The sequence below is a fragment of the Pomacea canaliculata genome, linkage group LG1 (assembly GCF_003073045.1).
Source record: "Pomacea canaliculata isolate SZHN2017 linkage group LG1, ASM307304v1, whole genome shotgun sequence".
NCBI lineage: Eukaryota > Metazoa > Mollusca > Gastropoda > Architaenioglossa > Ampullariidae > Pomacea > Pomacea canaliculata.
In genome coordinates, this window is record NC_037590.1 from 4,539,088 (window position 1) to 4,560,934 (window position 21,847).

General features: G+C 37.4%; 1 protein-coding gene across 1 annotated transcript; it reads right to left on the bottom strand.

Moving 5' to 3' along the window:
* Window positions 1–147: 147 nt before the first annotated feature.
* LOC112562162 (TGF-beta receptor type-1-like) lies at window positions 148–18,616 on the bottom strand. The gene is made up of 10 exons (XM_025235229.1): window positions 18,481–18,616; window positions 16,474–16,600; window positions 12,458–12,630; window positions 12,037–12,270; window positions 11,495–11,725; window positions 10,564–10,731; window positions 10,074–10,157; window positions 9,048–9,245; window positions 8,690–8,820; window positions 148–8,492 (listed from the first exon to the last, which is right to left on the bottom strand). Exons 1-10 carry the CDS (start codon window positions 18,554–18,556, stop codon window positions 8,367–8,369), a joined length of 1,548 nt encoding a protein of 515 aa, XP_025091014.1. The 5' UTR covers window positions 18,557–18,616; the 3' UTR covers window positions 148–8,366.
* Between the last annotated feature and the right edge of the window lie 3,231 nt (window positions 18,617–21,847).

Here is a 21,847-nt window from a genome sequence, read left to right on the forward strand (position 1 = left end):
AATTCGCTGGTGCTAGTGTTTTTAAGATATCCCCCACACATAAACATGCAATCATATTAAAAATTGAAGTTTCTCTTTTGATCAAAGTGAGGTCACACACATCAACCCACTTGTCTCTTGCATCAACAACACAGTACTGAGCCGAGAAAGAGTTAAAAATCACATTTAATGCTCCTTTTTAAAAGACTATGTCGAATGTCACTCACAGTCATGAACAAACAACTTGAATGCAGCAAAAAAAAAAATAATAATACCACGCAGCCTCCAACCTCCATTGACCCTCATCCAGTGAAAACTGCACGCGCTGGTGCTGAACACCGCTCACCGCACATGGCCATTCGGCAAATTCGGGGCGACAGAAAGGGTTCCAACACACGGCTGTCTCCGACTAGGAAGACAAAGGTGATTAACAGGGATCTGTAAATAGTTCTAGCAAAGCCCTCACTGTCTCCGGCTTTAGTACCACCAGGTCTAGGAGGTCAGGAGGCTGCAGTGTAGCTCTTTATGAAAGGGTAGCCAGAAGAGTTCGCCTAATCGCATTCTATGCTTTGCACTAGTACTATTAAGGTGGTGACATCACAACAACAGCGACGACAAATGCAACCTCCTTTATGTACATTATGTTAAACAACAGCAAAGACTGTAGCGTCCGAACTATTTACAACCATGTACACCCCCAAACACATGAATAACGCAATTCTACTCAACCCAAATATGTTTCTTGACATCTTTTTCCTCTTACGGGTTTCAGGAAGCAAAGTCACTTCGTTTCAATCACTGCAACATTCGTTCTAATATAGGTTTATAAATACATGTTCATACATTCATGACTTTTCTACACAAGCTTGTGAACAGTGCGTGATGTCTAAACCCGAAAGAAAAAGGTGGCATGCGGGACATTCGGACGCGCGAACACGCACACACAGAACCAAGACTACTCAAGAAACAAGCCGTCACGTGCGCGGTCCGACTTTCTGCAGTCACTACACACGTTTCGTAGGGAAAATGTTGCTATCGATGATCCCCTTCCCCATCTTTAATTCTTCCTCCTGAATGTGCACAACAGTTTATCTGTCAAAATACACAACCAAATTATGTGCCGACTAGAAGAACAACAACCTTACATGACCTAGTCACATTTAAGTCTCCTCCACTTCCGTTTGCACTCACCGGTTCAATGCCAACAGTGCTCGTGCACCAAAACCAGTTTTCTGTACACGCGACATACACGCATTCAAATCTAGTCACTCTCATGGGATACCAAGTGCATTTGGCTTCAAGGACAAAATACAAGAAAATAAATGACAAAATTGCAGATTTAAATAAAAAATTTCTATTTTTCTAAAAGATTCACTTCCATTTTCCCCCCACAAAGCAAGGACGCGGGAAACAAGAAAATAATCACTAATTCTGTTTGCAAAAGAAAAAAAAAAATACGAACAAAAAAACAACAAAAAAAAAAAAACCAACAAAACAAAGTTGAGGAATTAAAAAATGTCCTTCTGCTGTTCCCCTTCTACTGATGACTTCTGTATGGGTCACTTCCTCTTTTGTAACGAATTACAAAACTTGCATCCATACACATGCAGCTAGCACACTCGCTGCTGAACACTCGAGAAAGATGTACACTATGCTATGATTTAAACAATTTCGTTCAATGCAGAAAGAGATCGGACCTTGCAATGTTCTGGGGTAAGTCTGAAGCACGCTAAATATTATGCTCTATGTGTAACTACTTGTTCAAGTCATCCATACAACGTAAGAAAACACTTTCATCAGGAAACAGAGAACAAAGGAGCCAGTCTGCTGATCTGCATTCCTTCAATGATATGTGATACAACAGTCTTACCCTACCCACATCTACAAGACTTGAATGTTTGCCTATAGTCAATAGTCAACTGCAAAGAAGCACCTCGCTAGTGAAGAGACAAGTACAAACTATTTAAAGCTATACATCATGTAAACATTTCTCTAACATGTTAAGTGCATGGCATGTAGGCAAAACACCACAAAAGCCCAATGCACAAAAGCAATGGCTGGGGTCATAATACACCAATAAATGTGGAAACCAGCTAATCATCGTAGAGTGCATCAACCTTGACTTTGAAATCAATGGAAACTCACAAAATTAAAAAAAAATAAAAATGCAGCAGACCAAAGTTCTTATCTCTAAAGTGTCAAAGAATAGAAGGACATCCAAAAATTCTTTGACAAACATCTCTAAAACATAAATGCCAAGAGTCTGTGAACCTTGATAGTGATGACTAATGCATATAACAGTAAAAACAAGCCAAACAACAAGGTTGGAGAGCCTATCTCCTAAAGTTCACAGTTACATGTAGCATGATACTTCAACAGAACATCCACCCTGCCAAGCTGCCACACAAGTTAATTAAAGATGTGTGACTATCTTACTATGTGTATATGTCTATACAAACACAAACATGTATAACGGAGAAGCATCCTGAATAATGCTGATATAGTCAAAATAATATGCTTTAAGATGGCTTCACTTTCTGGATGTGTAAAGGGTAATGACTATAGCCTCTTCTAGCCCTACAAATAAGCTGCCTAAGAATTGTCATAAACAACTTGTACTTTCTAGCTGTATCAGCTTACAAATTTATGAAACAGTAAACAGATTTTAATACTGGTCTTCTGATCAGGGTTCAGCAAGAAACTCCCAAAATCGCTAGAAAAACTCTTCTATTACTCTCCATACATCTAGCCAAAAATACCTGGAAAAAAAAAACGTGCAGAGTGCACTGCTTCTTTGTCCCCCAAATATGTAGTTATTACTGACGTCTAGATTAAAAAAAGGGCTAAAACCAATATAACTTCTCAAAACTAAAGTTCAGTTTTTCACTGCTGATCACCTTCAATGATATGACCAGGTAGCTAAATATAAACTACACTTAGTAACAGATATGCTTATTTTCCACAGAAGTGCAGAAGAAATATGTTCTAGCAATTTGAATCAAAAGTTTACAACATAAGAAACTGTGGAAAACAGGCTGACTCAGAAAGACATAATGCACCCTGCACAGTTACTGCCTTATGCATGCAGAAATGATAGTAACTATGGCCTGATCATAGGATCTGGAGACATTCCCTCTCCCCTCGTCCTTAATCCCTCCATAAAAGGCCACTCAAAATAATAACAGAAATTTCCTTGGTGTCTGGAGGAAAAAAAACTATTTCATATCATGACAAAGTACTTTGCTGTAAATATTGTCAGCAATCTCAACCACATCATACAAACCATACAAGTAAAACACTACTGCTGATGTCACTCATTTCCCCCCTCCATCCTCCATTCCTTGAAGGTTTACATGCAGCAGGCAATTTTACAAGAGGGTGTGGTAAATCTGTTAGTGTGAGGTAGAAGTGGCAAGATATTAGCAGTCAGTGAAGAGACACGTAAGATGTATGGCAGCGCCTGCTGCACCCGTGTGGAAAAGGGGCAACATTCACATGTGAGAAATCCTTCAAGAAGACACATTAAATGCAGACATATGCTGAGCTAAGTTGAGTCTGTGAATGGTGAAGGCGTGGGGTTTGTGTTGACATACAGAAAGAGGGATTCTCAGATGAACAGTGACAGAGCCAATAACACACCAATGCATTTGTCGTCATCATTTTCTGTATTCTGTTAGCATCTGATATGGTAAACAAGACCATACAAAACTGTGAGATAGAGGTTTTACCTATACTGTACTTTAGGAGATATAAAAGCTGGGAGACAAAATCCATCATTCCAGTGCTCTTGCCAACATGCGGGATACATCCAGATATGCACATTCACAAACACACACACAGACAGACAGAGGGACAAAACTGAAGAACAGAAAACAAAAGAAAATGCAAGTGTTAAAAGACAAAATTTGAAGAGCTTTCCTCGTTAGGCACTATAAGCTCTTAGATTTTTAAACAAATAAAACAAAGTTTATACAGGGTAGCCTGAGAAGGGCATACAGCTGGTTTAACAGAAGATAATTGCGCGTACTAACAAGTGTTTTTGTAAACGCCTGGCACTTAATACAAAAGTTCTGTGAACTTCTGATGGCTTAACATGAGACATACAGAAATTACTGAATCTTGAAAAAAAACCTCAGCCAGCTGCTGCCAAGACTATGTTTAAATTGACTTCAAAATAATCCTCACATGATGTATGGTAATGTCTATACCAGCCTATTCCCATGGGATGCTCGAAGGCAGCATCAAAACATTTGACTGACTCAATGAAACATAAAAGGAACATGGAAGGCCATGTGAGACATTTTTTAAGGCCTTGCAAATCAGACATACACATTGCATTGAGGTAAATTGATTCCAAATTTGAGAGAGGTAGAGTATGCTGCCCCTTGTGTGTCTACACCTCCACCCTCAAAACCCATAAGCTAATGAAAAAGATACCAATTTAGTTTACCCCATCTGCATAATGAGCCTAATGCCTCAGCATATTTTCAAACCAGGCACTGCAAACATTCAAAGTGCTCAATGCCATCTTCAAGTGGCACAAACAATAAACAAAAATCCCACTAACTGAAAAAAATATACAGAAACGGGTACCCACATGTTAACAAAGAATACTCTCTACCTGAGGATAACAAAGAAGCCTAGATGGCACAAGGAGAAATTTAAAACAGCTCATCCCGCATCCAATATTATCTTGATTCTGCTTGGCAAAAAAATGGCAATTTTTGTGCAAGGTTTTCATACCTATATCAACTGATCTTCATATCAGTTTTCTCGAGGTCAAATTTTTCTCATATCATGTTGCCCAAGGAAGGTATAGCAGCAGTAAAATGGAAAACAAATCACATTCCGAAGGCAGTTTTTCCCAAACTAAACAAGAAGTTAAAACTTTATAGCATTGGCCAGATGACATGACTCATGCCAACCTCTCTCCAGTGCCTTTTTGAGAGAGGAGCCAAAAGTATGGAGCTGTCTGATGGATTATTGACAGGAAATGATCATCCTTTCTTACTGCCTTCCCAGAGTTTGGTGTAGCTTTACCAGGGAAGAAATATACCAAATAAACAGCAGTGACAACAGTGTGATAATCTTACAGTCATGCCATTTTCTTCAGTTCTAAATCCACTTTAAGATTGTTAAATCATAGACAATTAAGATCTGGGCTGGGTGCTAATACCTAGTAGTTAGCTAAAATGCTTATCAAATATCAGGTTAGTTGGCTGATAGCTGTTAGCATCTAAACAACTGTGCACCTGGTTCCAGACGTAGCACTCATGCTGAAGCAATCACCATCTTAAAGACCAATAGTCTCTGTAATGTGTCACCTACATAGGGGTTACATTGTTATGATAGGTCTTCACACTGCAGTATGCAGGATACAAGCTGTCAGCTTAATTGGCCTGAAAGCTATCTGAAGCCTCAACATGAATTCCTGTTTACTTTATTGTGTGGATATTAAATAAACCATGCATTATGTGTTTCTTATAGCCCACATTAGGCTGCTTGTCTTTTTATTTTCAGTGCCAATGTGTTCGTGCAAAAAAATAAAAAGTGCAAGAATCCTGATATTAAGCTCCCTCTTAAAGTCTCAAAACATGGGTTTAGGACTCTCCATTAACTAGCAAACTATCTAACCATAGCTTTAAAACAAAATTTATAGGGACTGGCATGTTAGAACTTATGTTGTGCTGTCAGTTCTTGAACCATGCAGGACCACCATTTCAACTGCACTCATGCCACCCAATTTAACTGGAGACAGTGACCAAAAACAAGCACTCTTTAGTAACAAAATTGGGACTTAATTCACTTTCAATTGAAAAAGATCAACAAAACAAACCATTTCCCTGGCCTACCCCCCCCCCAAAAAAAAAAAAAAAAAACTGAACTGACAAACCTAACAAACTGCTGAATCCACAGCACTACTAGATCTACTCTCATTAAAAAAACCTAAAATCTCAAAAACTGTAATTAAATGAAGTACTGATGATGACACAAAAGATCTTATTTCTGAAACAATTCTATTAGCAAACATGAAGGGGAAAAACAAAGTAATTTAAAATACTGATCCTACGATATCAAACATCATCCACCCATGTTTGATTTCTTACAGACCACTTTTCCAACAAGTCTAACCTAATGAAATGTCATGAAAATCTAATTGTTCTAACTTATTATTATTTCTCCCACATATACACTCATACAGCTTGCCCCTCCCCCTTAACTTCTACAGACACAATGTAGAAATTTTAAGATTGTTCAAATATGGTATAATGTTCAAATCCTACACTACCATCACAAGCAGAAATTTACTGGTAAAAACTGGTACAATGGCAACCACATACAAAGTGCTTTATAAAATTATGGATAACTAATTAATCAATTGTTTAAAATGAAATTCCCAAGATTGAAAAAAAATCTGCTAGAGATTAAAAAGTACATTTTTTATCTTACAAACATAATAATCTATTCATCTGCATTCCTGTATTTAAAAGTAAACATTTGCAAATGTCCAATCAAAGTTTAAAGATTACTTGTAAATATTTAAGTGATCACATCCAACACATTTCTTACGACTCAAACATGTGTCAGGATGTGAGCTCCTCTCAAGAAAGTAAAAAAAAAAAAAAAAAAAACCAAACAAAAAAACAAAACAACAACAGAAGATGATGAGAAAACTCACACAACACAGCATTTCGTTCACAATTCTAGGGATCTGCTGCAACTACAATGCCATTTTCAAGTTAAAATATAAAAATTAATGGTTTACTGAAGAAATATACTGACAAAAGAGCATGATTGCACTTTCACCACCATCTGCTCAATTCCATCATGCATGCTTCCAAAATATTTGTTCATCCATAATGTCAAATCATTATTTAGTCTTTTGTTTCATGCATGCTCACTGATATGATACTGATTCATATAGCCTGTACAAGATTTTTACAATCGGTATTTACACTGTGAAATATAAAATAGCTTTCTTTCATGGGGATTCAGTCAACCCCTAAACTGAAGACAATTTTGATCAAATGAATCAGGGCTGTTTTCACCAAAATTGTGTGCCTGTAGCAAACTGTAATCTTATTATGAGTATAAGGTCAATCTCTTTTCACTTTGGAGATATTTAGGCAAATTAGCCATACATCTGCTGAAATAGATGACGCATATTGTGAATCTATCTATATGTCTCTGTAAATGTTTTAGGAGCCCCCCTCCCCCATTAAAAAAGAAATCATACCCTAGCAACCTTCTTATCTATCCATGGTACTTAGGTACATCCATAATATACAACTAAATGCCCTCTGGGATAAATAAAATCATATCTTAATGTATTCTCAAAAGGCATCCAAAACGTTAAAACTCCAATTACTGGCCTCCAATGTAAACATCTAACAAGTTGTGATGAAATCAGAAAACAAACCTGATAAAATAAGTTTTATGACAAGCTTTAAGCATGTCTAACTTTGCACATGTAGGGCTACTTTCTACAAATCTAATATTTTATTCGCACTCGTCTCATTTGCCTATCCACCCATCCTAGGTGTTTTATATGTGCTTCCATGTGAACACATAATTCACACAGCAGAAAAACAGGTCTGGAAAAAGCAAGCAAGAAAAATGAGGGGGGTTAAAAAAAAAACAAACACAAGCCAATCAAAAACCAAAATGGGGACGCGCATAATATTGGCATAAACAGATCATATAGTACTCATTATTTAATATGGTTTTGTGACAGCATATAAGCTTGTCTTCTAAAAGTTATTTTTCTGAACATGTTATATGATATAAAGCATTAGAGCTCTACTCCATGGAAGCACAATGACTGCACCTCTTCTCTCTGAACATCAACAGAGAGGCAACGATTCCAATATTATGACATTCTTAATCATTAGTATGTGCAACAATTTGTAACTGTCATAGCCAATTATTTTCTTCCATAAGTCCATATATAAACAACCAGCCCCACAAAACTTCTCTCAGATTTAAAATGCCCTACACTATCTCAAATTAACAAGGTTCTAGAGAGGCCCAAGAGAACAGATTTGTATCTGGTAAGGAAAATGACAGCTGTCACAAGTCCCAAACAAACGTTTTGAAAGAACAGGAAAACATCATAATAAAAGGGCCACCACATTCTCCACTACACTGAGAATTTGTTATCTTCACCTGATCCTTGTGATTCCTGTGGTTCCAAGCCTGTGCTCACTTTGCATTTCTATTATATTTAGACGAACATTCCATGAATGATTCCTGGTACGGATAGGCACTAACACATATAGTGCTTACTGTCCCACATACTTGCTCCACAACAGGCACCTGCACAGATTTATCTCACAACACACTATGCAAACAGAAACTTGCATCATCTTTCTTTATGCCTTGATTCTCTACACTTTCAGGTCTTCCTGTGATGCCAGACTAGCCAATGTCTTGCGGATTCGCAGAGCAGTCAGACGGGCGGCAGCATTATGATACCAGCACTCCTTCATCAGGCGAGCCATCACTCGCAAAGACTGCAAGTACAAACAAAAATCAACTATGAGAAATATGTAAGTGCCCACTAACACATCCATTCACACACAACCTTAAGCTGATACTGCTGAAAATTGTTGTTCCCTTCAGCAAGATAGTACACTTGTAATTCAAGTGGAACAAAAGCTGGCAGTGCAGATTCTCATCGCCTCTTTCTACAACACATAAATTCCCTCACCTCAACTGCTTGCCAGCGATTGGGAATGGCAGGCCGATGTCGATCCACACATACCACTTTGCGCATGTCTTCCAATGAAGGATCAGAAGGTACCATATCATAATATGGTAGTTGATAGTCTTCATGAATACCTGAAAATCCACACAAGCAAATGTTAATGCACACTACATATATCTGACAAGAATCTTACATATACATTTATGAATCTCAGATTTAACAACAAGAGTACTCAGGAAGAAACAATGAATCCTAAAAGCATTCTAAAGATTCTAATTGAGAGATTTTCTTTTTTGTCCTTCCCATGCTTAACAGCAATGTACAAGCTACTGCTCATCCACAAATAAAGCAATATACGTACCACCTACAGAGCATCGACGTGCTATTTCCCACAAGACCAAGCCAAAAGAGTAGACATCTGCCCTCTTAAAGGATTCAAAATGGCTCATGTTGATTGTTTCATCCAGGCACTCTGGTGCCATGTAGCGCTTTGTGCCCACTCTATTGTTGGGAGCAATGTCTACACTGTCTGTCTTTGAGTCATGTCGAACAGCCAGACCTGAAAAATTAAAAATTCACTTGCAGATAGGAAAACATGCTAATCAACCACCTCTATAGCCAGAGTACTAGTTAACGCATATTGTTTATGATGATGATGTATCCTTATAACATGATCACTGCAAAAGTATCACCACACAGGAATAAGCAAAATAAGCAACCAATTACAAGAAAGTAAAAGGGGCAAGGATTAAAGTGAGAAAGAGATGGCAGTGTTTGACTGATGGGGTTGATGGTTAGGTGGGTAAGTCTTAAGCCAGTGGAAGACTGCTACAGATTCTGCATGCTGTTGCATTCTGGAAATACTCTGGCATCCTAAAGTGTTTTCGTCAGTGTCTTCTGGAGTAGGAAGGGTCGAACAGTACTACAAGGTCTAAATGAGACAGCAACTGGCTTACACGTGGGCACCTTTCACAAGTACTCTGGAACTGTTTCTCTCAAGCACTACAATTAAGCATACAAGATCGTACAGACTATATTTCTGTACTAGGATCAAGTGAAGTGACTACAGAATAGGTTATGATGTGTTCAGAAATTTCTGCATGAGTAACAATCATGGCTACTGTCTGGCTTGAGCATGTCAATCATATTCAATCCAAACAAAGAAACAAAATAAATGCATCAAATGTTGGTACCACATACGCCAAGCTCTGTGACTTCACCAAGTGTAATGACAATCAACAACTAACTTCCAGTATATAATTAAATTTTTAATTAGTATTTAATTTTGTTAAAAAATGTATTTCAGCCTTACTTTTTATGGAACATGAACAATGTTTAAAACAAAAGAAAAATCAATACTAAGTCACATCCTAAAAAGATGCCTCACCTAAATCAGCAATACAACAGGTATTGTTGCTTTTGACAAGGATGTTCTTGGACTTAATGTCACGATGAGCAATGGCTGGCTTTCCTGTAATAAAATGTAATAAAATCAGTAAGAATCAAGCAGGATAATCTGCTCAGATATGTAGTAATCAGAATCAAGCTGTGATATCCTGACTGAGTAAAACCATCAGGAAACAAGCAATTTCTGAAAAACTTAATTCAACTCTTAAGGTCCACCATGGTGCACATTTTTTTCCTTTTTCAAATAGATATGACATCATTTTCCAAAATGCAAGCTGAACAGCCACTTTTGTTCCCAAAATGCAAATCTAAAAATATTACCATACATAGAAAGGTCCTTACAAAAATAATAAACTGCACTTTTGTAAAACTCAGGTAAAAATGAAATTTTAATTTAAAAAAAAAAAATGGGAATGGGATGTGCAGAAAGTGAGAGTACAAAGTAACTATATAAGGTTATGAGGTCTGACCCTGTGCGCCAAGAATCTCCATGTGCAGGTGTGCCATGCCACAGGCAGCCGTTAGTGCCAGGCGAATCATAGTAGATGGTAGGACTGGCTGCCGGTTTAGAAAATCAAAGAGGGAGCCATTTTCATGATAATCTGTGATTAGCCAAAGCTGGGTCCAAGTCCCATTATCTGAAATCAATAAAGTCAACAGGTGAGAGGAATTTGTTAAATTCCAAAACCTGGTTAGTGCTTTTGCAATCAGCCTCACCGAATACATGTACACCAGACATAACAAATATCAGTCTCTTAAAGAAAGTATGAATATTAGATTTTCTGTTCTCTGCATGATTAACACATGACAATTTTTTTTTTCCTATTTCAACCAGACATATGCATGAAAACCAACAAATCCTATTAAGAACTGTCACTTTCTTCATTATTTCACAAGGTGTTCTTGTTTACTTTAACATTATCAAAAGACATGTTAACTAATGAACATCATGTGGAAACTCACTATGACAGAAGACACCACACTTTGAGGAACTCTTATATGAAAACCTAAGGTTCTTAAACTGCAGAGGAAATGATTAAGAAAATGTTTCTTTTGGTTTGATTTTGTTTTTCCTTAAGTTTTTTTAAATTTCTTTTGCTATCGATAAGAAAAATCCTAAACTCATGTTAAAAACTAACCATCATTCTTTATGTCTATGTTATTTTAAATTTATCTGATTTAATACAGCTTTCCCATAATTCAGCTCTAGTGTCATGCTGGAGCTGTTTAAAAATGGTGGACCTCTGTCAGCAATAAAACCACAACAGTAAAACTTCTTTACTTTCTATGTAGATTTCTTTGTTTTATAACTGTCTACATTAGAAGCCTTCAAATACAGCCTCAAAACCAATTTCTTATGCTACAGCCAATACAAAAATCATGCGTTCTTCATTTCCTCACCTTTGTTATCAGCAGCTATAAATCCCAAAATATTTTCATGGCGTAGCATGACAGTCTGATAGATTTCTGCCTCTCTAAACCACGAACGCTCTTCTCTTGAAGAGAATATCTTGACAGCAACATTTTCCCCTCTCCAATGACCTCGCCAAACCTCACCATAGCGACCCTTTCCAATGATCTCACACAGACGAATCTGACGTGCAATTGTTCTTTGTACCAAGAGAGGAAGACCTAAAAGATTTATAAAAAAAAAAATTTATTTACCAGCTCAGGAATGTTTCTCATCAAAATCCACATGAAAATCCAGCTATTTTAGTCAGTCACATGAGATGAGAAAATCACCCCTTATTGCAGTAAATTTCTTCCACTTCTTTTAATAAAAGAAATTGACAAATAAAAATCCACAGGTCTGTGATTAAAAAAGCAATCAATATCTACCTGCAATGCACACAAACATGTTCCACAAGTAAGCAAAAGGGAGAGGAAAAGAAAGCTATGTAAGAATGATTGTGCTTTCTACACAAGCAAAGTATTTCATTCACCTGAGCCAGATCCAGACTGTGACCAGTCGTACAGTTCTCGGAGAGACGTTGGCTCTTCAGGAACCAGCAGACTTGTATCAATATCTGGGGGTGGAGCATATGGGCGACTGCGTCGATAACGCTGCTGGCATATGCAGTATACCGTCATCAGCACCACACAAATAAGAATTACTGGTACTGCAATCACCACCATCAGCTCGATTGCTGTCAAACCTGTTTCTGATTTGGTAAACTCTGAAATTGGAATCAGTTTATAGGCTTTAAAACAACTTCAAAACATAAGATACTATCGACAAACTTCTAAAATCTTTTCTTTAGAGATATGTTTCAAAAAAATATAAAACTTTATCTTTGTTTCATAGAAGCACTGCTGTTTTATGGAGATTGACAATTAAAACTACCAGTCACAGACTGGTCTTACCTTCTTTTGTATCCACCCCTGTCCAGGGAGGTGGTGCCAATGTAGGAGGGTCTTTGTCATTGCAAAAGTCATGATCTGAGCAACATTTAATATTTGAAATATGCAGATTTTGATGGTTGATCTCACAGAACATATGTCTTCCCTGCAAAAATTCTTTGTCTTGACCTTTGCATCTGTTAAAAAAAAATTATTGCATTAGGCGTACAGTTCTTTTACGCAACAGAATGTTCAATAATATTCAAAAGATGAATGCAGTTAAAGGAAAAATTCTGACCTTTTGTTTCAAATAAGATCACAATTATTATTCGCATCTAAAATTTAAAAAATCAAGTATGGTGGTCATCCAACTTTTGAAGAATTTATCATTTTCTAATCTGTAGTAAACTCTCTGTTGGCTGTGTGTGTGTGAATGTAAGAGAGAAATTGAACTTTATTAACGTAAGGCCCATGGCATTTATACATAGAGGTCAAGTACAATAATTATACACATTTACAAAACCTTCTAACATTTCTAGCATTTTTGTTGAAAATCTTTGCTTAAACTGCCCAAATGTTGTTTCTAAACTAAAAGCTGTCATATAATCCGCAAAACAGAATTACTTCTTCACTGGTCATCATAGAGACCAACGTGTAAATTTGATCAGTGGTAGCATTGTTTTCCCCAAAATCACAGTTTTTCCCAAATTTTGCGTTCTTGTTCAGCCAGGGTATACAGCATTCTAATTAGTGTTGACGTAAACACTTTGCTAGTTATTCTTAGTAAGGAAATACCTCTGTAATTCTCAGATTCTTCGGGTCCCATTTCTTCAGTAATGGTACAATAACAAGATAAATACCACACTCAAACTTATGGTTGAAAAGTTTTGCTAAAAAGGGGGCAACAGTATGTACAGCTGACTTCAAGAATTCTGCTAAGAGCATATGCATTCCAACTGCTTTGCATTCTTTTTCTCTCAGTATGGCTTGCTTTATGTCTTCCTTGGAAATCAACATGTCTAAATCATTCACATAAGCAGTTTTCTCAATTTTCCCCAGTTTTCTAAATCTAGCAGCAGGATTTCATACTTCTTCTAGAACTGTGCACTGATTACACTGATTCACTGAACTGCCTATATTCAGCCTCAAACCATTTGTTTACCGTATGCATCTGGCCACCCAAGAACACAGTACAACGCAGGCAGTGTCCTGCTTGTAGCAGCATACTAACAAACCTAATAAGAGTAATCAATAATCCAAAACCTTGTTTGTCTTTGTTCTGTTTCATTTGATTTTCTGGCTACTTTCTTTGTTGCAAAATAAAGGCATATGTTGAAATTCAATTTTATTTTTTACATTCATAAGCAATTAATGTGGCACAGAAATCTATTGTGCTATTTCCTCTCACACAAAACAGGTAAATTTTCCATCCATATCACTCTGTAATAAGCTATTTAGAGGTGTTGATTGGATTATGTAACACAATTGGATTAGAACTTTTCCAAAACCATTTGTGATAGTATCTTGGGAGTGTACTGAATACGCCATCTGTTTCATCCAAATAATTTTGGTTTTCATCAAAATCATCTACAAACCAACTGCCAGTTCTAGTGTTAAAATCTCCAACAATGACATAATGTACATCTACACCCTATTCCAACTGAACCATCATAAGCTGCTTAATCGTCAAGGATATTATCGTAGTCTTTCCCATCATAATATCTATTATTACCTGGGTGATTATATATACCCATTAAGATAATATCCTTATAATACCTTAAATAGCTCCTTTGATAATTTGACACAAAGCATTTCCACACTTTGAATTAATTTCCTGAACAATGTTTAACAAACTTCAACAGGTTAACAGGATCATACTGCCCAAGTATTGGCTAGCCTTGACAATTTTACTGTTGGTAAGTGTAATATAAAATCACGGAAATATGCAGCAAAATCAAAAATAGACAAGCAAAACTTTCTGCTAGCAGACATACATCAAATGTAATCAACAAGATCAAGATAGCTTGGCGATGAGGCCATTAATGTTCCAATAACAAAAATTAAAAACATTTCTTTGAACAGTTCTTTGCTTCAGTATTCTGAATTGAGAAGCTGTGTGCACAGTTTATGTGAGAAGTGTCACCTGTATCTTGCATAATGTTGTACAGGTGTTGGACTGGATTACACATCTTGGCCACACCCATATTTGCTTTACACACAACTACATCTAGAGACCCCATGCTGACTGAATATAGAATGATGAGCGGTAGTATGTGTTTAAGTTCTCATTGTGCCATAGCAAAGCACAAGGCTACATCTTAGGTCAGCAACATGTCCCTGAGACCCCATGTCATCATCAGGTTGGTGACTGGTGATTGGTGGCTTCACTGTGGACTGGTCTGAAGGAGATTTCTCTCTGACCTGTAGCTGTAATAGTCCCAATGGTCTTCCACTCGCCTTTAAGTGCTTTTAACTTTGTAGCCTGTTGCCTGGTGAAGTCTTGCGCTGCCTTGATAATGCTGTTTCTTAGTTTATGTCTAACCAACCTATCCCTCATAAACGCCACAGCATCAGAACAGCACTGGAACTTGGCAACAATGGGTCAGGGTCGAGAGTTTTGTGGGTTAATCTTGCCCAGGGTGCTCACTCAATCACATCTGGATTCAATGGGGAGATGTAGGTATTGAGGACATTTTGAACTCTCTATGCACAGTTTTCCTCCTTTGGTGCAGTTGACTCCTGGATGCCGAAAAACTTGATGTTTTCGCCATAAAAATTCCTTTTAGGCAATCTAGCTTGTCTTTAAGTTTTGATAAGGTGTCCTTTATCAAAGTATGTCCCCTATTCAGATTTAGTATTGACTAAGGATTATTTTATACTCTGTCCTTGATCTTCCTCACAACATGACATGTGTGTGAGTGAGAAACAGAGCAATTTGTTAGTTGTTGCGTGGTAGGTGAGAGACTTCAATTTTCCCTTCACTGACTTCAAGGTTGACTAAATACTTGCCAAGCAACCCTCAGACATTCTCAAGATAGGCTGCCTACCCTAGCCCAATAATTTTTCTGCATGCATAAAATGTCCTTATGTTAGCTTGTTTGTTTACAAAATTATTTATTATATCTATATTAGTTCAAGCAAACAGGCTTTCATTTACTTCAGTAATCACCCAAAACGCTGCATAAAAATAATAAGTTTATTTATAAAGCACTTTATCCCACCAGTGTGAACAGATTTCAGGCACTAACATGAAGTCACATGAGTGCACACTTGTTAGCAGGCATCACATTTACAATCTTTCAAATCACAGATATTCACAATCTTTCAAATCACAGATATTCACTCTCTTTTTCTCACATCTGACTGAAGCAGGCCTACAGGAGCACTGCAAAAACATTTATCCCGGAGTGGTGTATATAAGGGCAGAGCTTAGGCAGGATGACAGACGTGCTGGAGATCAGGAGAGCATAGGACAGAATAAGCGAGATACAGCTGCTGCACACAACTTGACGCTGAAAACTACCTGGAGAGGGACACAGCTGTTGCATTATGTTAAGATCATGGAATAAAGTATGGGACATCTGCCGGCTCTATTCCTGCATCTAGATGAGTGTGTGGGAGAAAGTTACATCTCACATACAACACCCCACCACTCAGTCACACACTCACACAGGGAGGAGAAAACCAAAGAACATGAAGAAAACCCCTAACAGTCATCCCTGTAACTAAGTGTCACATTCAGAGAGAGGTATCTCAGAACCAAGATACACACCCACCACAACTGATTCTCACTGTTGTGGGGCCATACACCTTAGCCACTGTGCAACCAATACAAAAAAAATTATGATATAGAAGGTTTAAAAGACAAGTTAAATTTAAGCATACTCTTTGAAAAAAACAAATATTTCATAGTCTGGAAAGTCTTAACTGATTTATCACTTACAGTGTCCTTTAAGTATAACAAGATCTTGCTTTTTTTAGAGTGTCTAGCTCATTATTGTGCTCATCACTTAATGTCACAGTTTCAAATACAAACTTACTCTCGGTTGATACGAATACTGCCTTTCCAGTTTGTAACAACGGTGATACACACACCATCTGTTTCACATGTGCCATTACTTTGACTGGTGGATCCAGAACAATCTTGGCATTGACGGCACAGTAAGCCTGAAAAAGAAGTCTTTCATTAAATAAATCTAAGGGAAAACTTAAGTATTGATCTACAATTTATTAAGAAAAGATTTACAGCCTTTTCATTTATATTAAAATGCTTGAAACTTTATGCATGATAAACATGTCTTACAGCAAATATATCTTAAAAGCTCTTATGCTGCTACAGGAAGATATCAGATACAAAGTTTAATAAATAGGGAAAGGTTCCAATGTTCAAGTGATATTAGAGCTCACCATGTCTATGGCACAATATGTGGAAGGCGGAGCCTAAACCTTTCATTTTACAGTTCTTATCTTCCCCAATTAGCAAGGTACCCAACCCTACTAAGCAGCTGATGGGTAGGCATGGAAAGTTTTTACATGCCTGAATAGACCTTAAACCAGAAACCTTCTGCTCCACAGTTGTGCACTAACTAGGCTAAGCTACCACATCTAACTTTTAATAACAATCCATCCTGCCTTCAGTTGTATATATGCTGTTTTATATATATATGACATATATATATCTTGCGATACAATGCAAGCAAACATTAACTTCAGTTCTGAGAGCATTTAGGGATTTGGATGAATGCATAAACTGACATTATTGACAATGCACCATTTCAACTTCACTCTTTTTATCTTATCTATTTCTCCTGAATGGATCAACACACTCTTTCTCAAACCTACATATGCAAAGAAGGCTTTTTTAAAACAAAGGGTGTTGCTAAAACTTGTTGTTAAAGCTCAGAAATAATTTTTTTTTCAAATGTCAACTTTCTGTATGTTCTTTAGACTATTTGGACATTAGATTGTTTTCATTTCTACAACAACTTTGTACTTTTCTACAGCTGTGTGGAGCATGATTAAGTTGTTTGAGAAGCTGTATGCCTATCAATAATAATATCAGTATCCTCCAATCTCCCAGTACTTCAGACAAGCAACTGACTGTACTTATACATTATGTTATAGATTTTTTAATCTACTGTTGAGACACAAAAATAACTTATTTCAACAAGTACTTCTTAAAATAGTTTAGTGTTTGAGTAATACTAGCATTCAAATGATTTCTGCTGATAGCCTTCTTTTAATGTTAAAATGTGTCAGTTATTTTGAGAAAATGTGATTTTAAAAAACTGGAAAGAACAGTTTACCACTGAATGTGACTGCCTTGCAAAACGATTACCACAGACGCTGTCTACAATTCAAAGAATACTAGTACTGCTGACATTACTTGAGTTCTAAGACGCCCGAAATTCGGAAAGTAATTTTTAAGACATTGTTCGTCTAACTGTGGAAGCCATCACCCGTATCGGTTATATATATATACCCGGCCCTCGGACCAGTCCCTTCCCCCGCCAAAAATAATTGATCCATGATTACAAAAATTAAGAAACTAAAAATTGACCGAAAAATTTTATGATTTTCTTTATACAGATCAAAGATCCATAGACACACTATTAAAGCATTATTTTACAGGTACTACCTATTTTACAAGACGATTTTCACATAGTCAACGGAATCTTTCGATCAGCTGTCAGTGAATGTACTTACGCACTTTAAAGAATGAAAATATTTTTACTTTAACAAGTTCCGAACAAGCACATTAACTACAGATGATCATACCCTAACAAATGCCTGCACAATTCTGTTAATGTCCATAAAATTATTTTTAACTATATGTAACAGATTGCAAAAAAAAAAAAAAGAAGTTCGCCAAATGCAGTCGAAAACTAAGAATATTTAAGATTCAGATGAAAATGTAGGACGTGCAGCTAAAACTGCTGTTTGCATTTGTTAGTATAGTCAATGATGGCCGCCATCTTGATCGGGTAAAACAAAACAAATCTACCGATGCATGAAGAATGACAATATCAGCCATTAGTAGTACTCACATTCTGTTCTTATTCCACAAAGTAGCAAAACAAATGCAATATATAACATCTTTAGACGAGCTGCTCCGTAAACCATCGCACCACATAAACATCACCGACTGCGTACGGAATGCTGACCCAACAGGATAACACTCCGAGGGAAAAAGTTCTCATCAGTCGTGAGATCAAAGGCTATTTTAGATTTTATAATCAGTGTAAGACAAAGTGAACACTAATATTTTGTTTATATTATATTGCATTATTTAGACAATGCTGTGCCAAATTACTAAGTTATTGATTAATTGTAATATATGCAGTTGAGCGTAGTAATCCCTTTGTGTCGTCTGGAGCTTGAGATTTGACCCACAAATGGGGTCAACTGAGTGTGGTACGGTTAGCCTAGGTTATGGCGATGAAAGTGGTACGCGCTCTTTGGATGGATTTGCGTAATACAAATACGTATGAATCTAGTGTCAAAGATATCTTATATGATGTTATATAAGGCATAAAATTTTAGCGTATGGCTTAATTACAGCATATATGCAACTGTATTCATGCAGCAATCCGTGATCGATGACGAAAGTGATATACGGATCACGGATAGTTCCAATGAATGGTAAAAATGCCTATAATGTTAAAAAAAAAGTTGGCTCCACTTGGCGAAATGTACGGGCGATATGGTACTAAGCTTGCCTGTACAAAAACAACCATTCTAATATATATATTCGTCATAAATAATATTGTTTCTGCCATTTATTCGTTCATTTCCATGACAGGTATTGCTTATATACTAATTCAGAAAAAATCTTGCCCACAGACCCTGACATACGAGACTAAGTGCCTGAAGAAACTGTTCTGGAAAGAGTTTCTTTTCGAACATATAAGACCAACAAGAATTAATGTGTCGATCGCCACCTCGGTGGGTCGACAAGGAATTAACCCTGATAACAATAAAATGGTGTACCTATGGTTTGGTCATTTGACCTATAGCTGGCACAGCATGCACTATACGAAGACTGCATGCTCTTCAGTACCTTAAACTGGCTTAAAGAGATCTGCAAGGCCAAGAACTGCCTAGAAAAGGGGAAAAAAAAAGGAATATCTGACCGTAACATTATTACTTGCTATAATTACTGCATGCTGTTCAATGGTGAACCTGTAGGCTACTGCATGGGTCTATCCAGTATCCCCGACTGGCTTTCTGGCAAAGGATTGAGTGAATGATGACGACTGACTGACCCATGCTGGTCAACCCATATAATGGTTGCCGGAGTTTGCAGAGGGGAGGGGACCAGATATATAGACTCGATCAGCGGCTTAAACGATCGAGGTACCAAAACCTGGGTCGACATGGATATCAATTTAAGCCGGCACGCTTACAGGTTTGGACGCCATCACTTTAATCGCTATTCTCTCACCTCATCCCCCTCTCCCCATTTGTTTAGGCATTCCCAAATCCTCTATAGCACGGAATTATTATAGTATAGGGCCTCGATATGTTGCTTATTTCATACACTGTGCAGCTAACCCTCCCTTCAAACTCAGTTGTCTCGACCTCTTCGCGTACAGACTGGTGGGTCTGGTGGCATATTGGAGGACGTAATTGGCGTCTGTCTTCAGCTGGAAATTGTACAGTTTTGCGGTATTCAGTCCATCGATTACCAGTGATGTTTGTGAGATGCATGGAGCAGCATAGTACATCTAAAGTTTTGAACTTGTTAACGTTCGAATACACGTACATTTACTTTGAGATAAAGATTTTAAGCCTGCATTTGAGACACATCTCTTCGGAACTATTTGTAGTTATCCAGAATATAATTTCTGATATCTTAATAAAGTGTTATACTATTACGCATTGGTCTACCTGTTGCCTTACTTCTTTTGGTCGGATAAATGTGAAGTGGCGTACAGTTTTAGTTTAGCTAGCGTTAATTACTGCCGCCTGCTTTGCGTTTCTTTGGAGAGACAAATATTTGGGATGACTTATTTGTGCGACCACGAACACGTCCGTGGTGCGACGCTTATTTTTTTTCTTTATTTTGTGTGTGTGAGCTGATCGAGGCGTTAAAAAATTACTGAAAATAATTAAATTGCGTGGTGGTTGTCATGATTCGTAGGTAGCGCAAAAGTTAAAACCCAGCAACCACACCAAGACTGGCCCAGCGTCTGAAAACATTAATAGGCGGTTCTGACAAAAACAGATTCGATCTTTCTGGGTTGTGGTGAAGTTGTCCGAAATAACCACGTACGCTTGTTGTTGTTGTTGTTGTTGCAATTACAGGTTCTTATGTAGTAAGAAGAAAAATGCTCTTTTTATTCCCGTAGCTGCATGTTTCATAACATTGCATCAGTATTTATAAGTGCTATTGCAGTCTCCACGAAAAGGACGATACAGATGGCTTATTGTCAACACACTCGCGTTATCGGGACCAAAAAATTCCAATCAACTCTACCATCACACCACCTTAAACATATATCACCTGATGATCAGCCGGTTGAGATTGCCACCTTTTAACCTGCAGCCTTAGCAGATACAGCTCAGCATGAGTGAAAGCCTCGATAATAAGTAGAATACAATCAGGTTATCTCTTGCAGCAAAATTTGCAAAAGATACCAAAGCGCACAGCACTGATTCACCGGGACACCGATGGAACATCCTTTTTCGTTATCATGATTTTTACATTTATATTCTCAAGATTTCGGGTTTGGGAATCTCCCGCTCTGCAGCACGTCAGTCCTAATCTCTCAGTCACTCCCTCATTTGATTCTCTTTAATTTACTTCTCCGACTAGTCTAAGCGAAACTAATAATTTGAAAATCAAGCTGTCGCATTTAATTTCTCAATACAATGACTAAAAGCAACAAGTAAAGGCTTTGAATAAACAAATGAATCAATGGACATAAAATGGGGAATAAATAAAATATCAGAAACAAAAATTCAGAACACATAAAAAATGAGATTCTAGAAAGGTAAGAAGGACAATTCTTCTATTTTCACTCGTCTCTGAAATTTGGAAAATACTTGAGGTATTTTAAAAAATTTAATAGAAATAGTTTGGTTATTGTCAATATCCTGCGTGTATAACTTGTATGATCACTCAATCGAGGTCTGAATGATCGTCATCAATGAATGGTCTCAGGAAGTGCAAGGGCTGTCACTTTTAGGATGCACGTGCAGCCCAAGAAGTAAGCCGACCTTGACCCTGCGCACTGGCCGTTTCGTCACAACGATTTCCATCTTCGTATACTTGTTTGGGAGCAAACATGCAGATGTGTTTTCCAGAAGCTGTGGTCATTCACTGTTGTTTCTATCATGGAACGTTCCGGAGTTCTTGTTTAACGACTATAGGTGACAGCAGATTTTAAACCAAACAACATTTCCATAACC

Coding starts and splice junctions, on each gene's coding strand:
- LOC112562162 (XM_025235229.1), bottom strand. CDS start 18,556: ATGGTTTACGGAGCAGCTCGTCTAAAGATGTTATATATTGCATTTGTT. Junction 12,631..16,473: donor AGTATTCGTATCAACCGAGA/GTAAGTTTGTAT, acceptor TTTTTTTAACAG/ATGCAAAGGTCAAGACAAAG. Junction 9,246..10,073: donor CTGTTGTATTGCTGATTTAG/GTGAGGCATCTT, acceptor TTAATTTTTCAG/GTCTGGCTGTTCGACATGAC.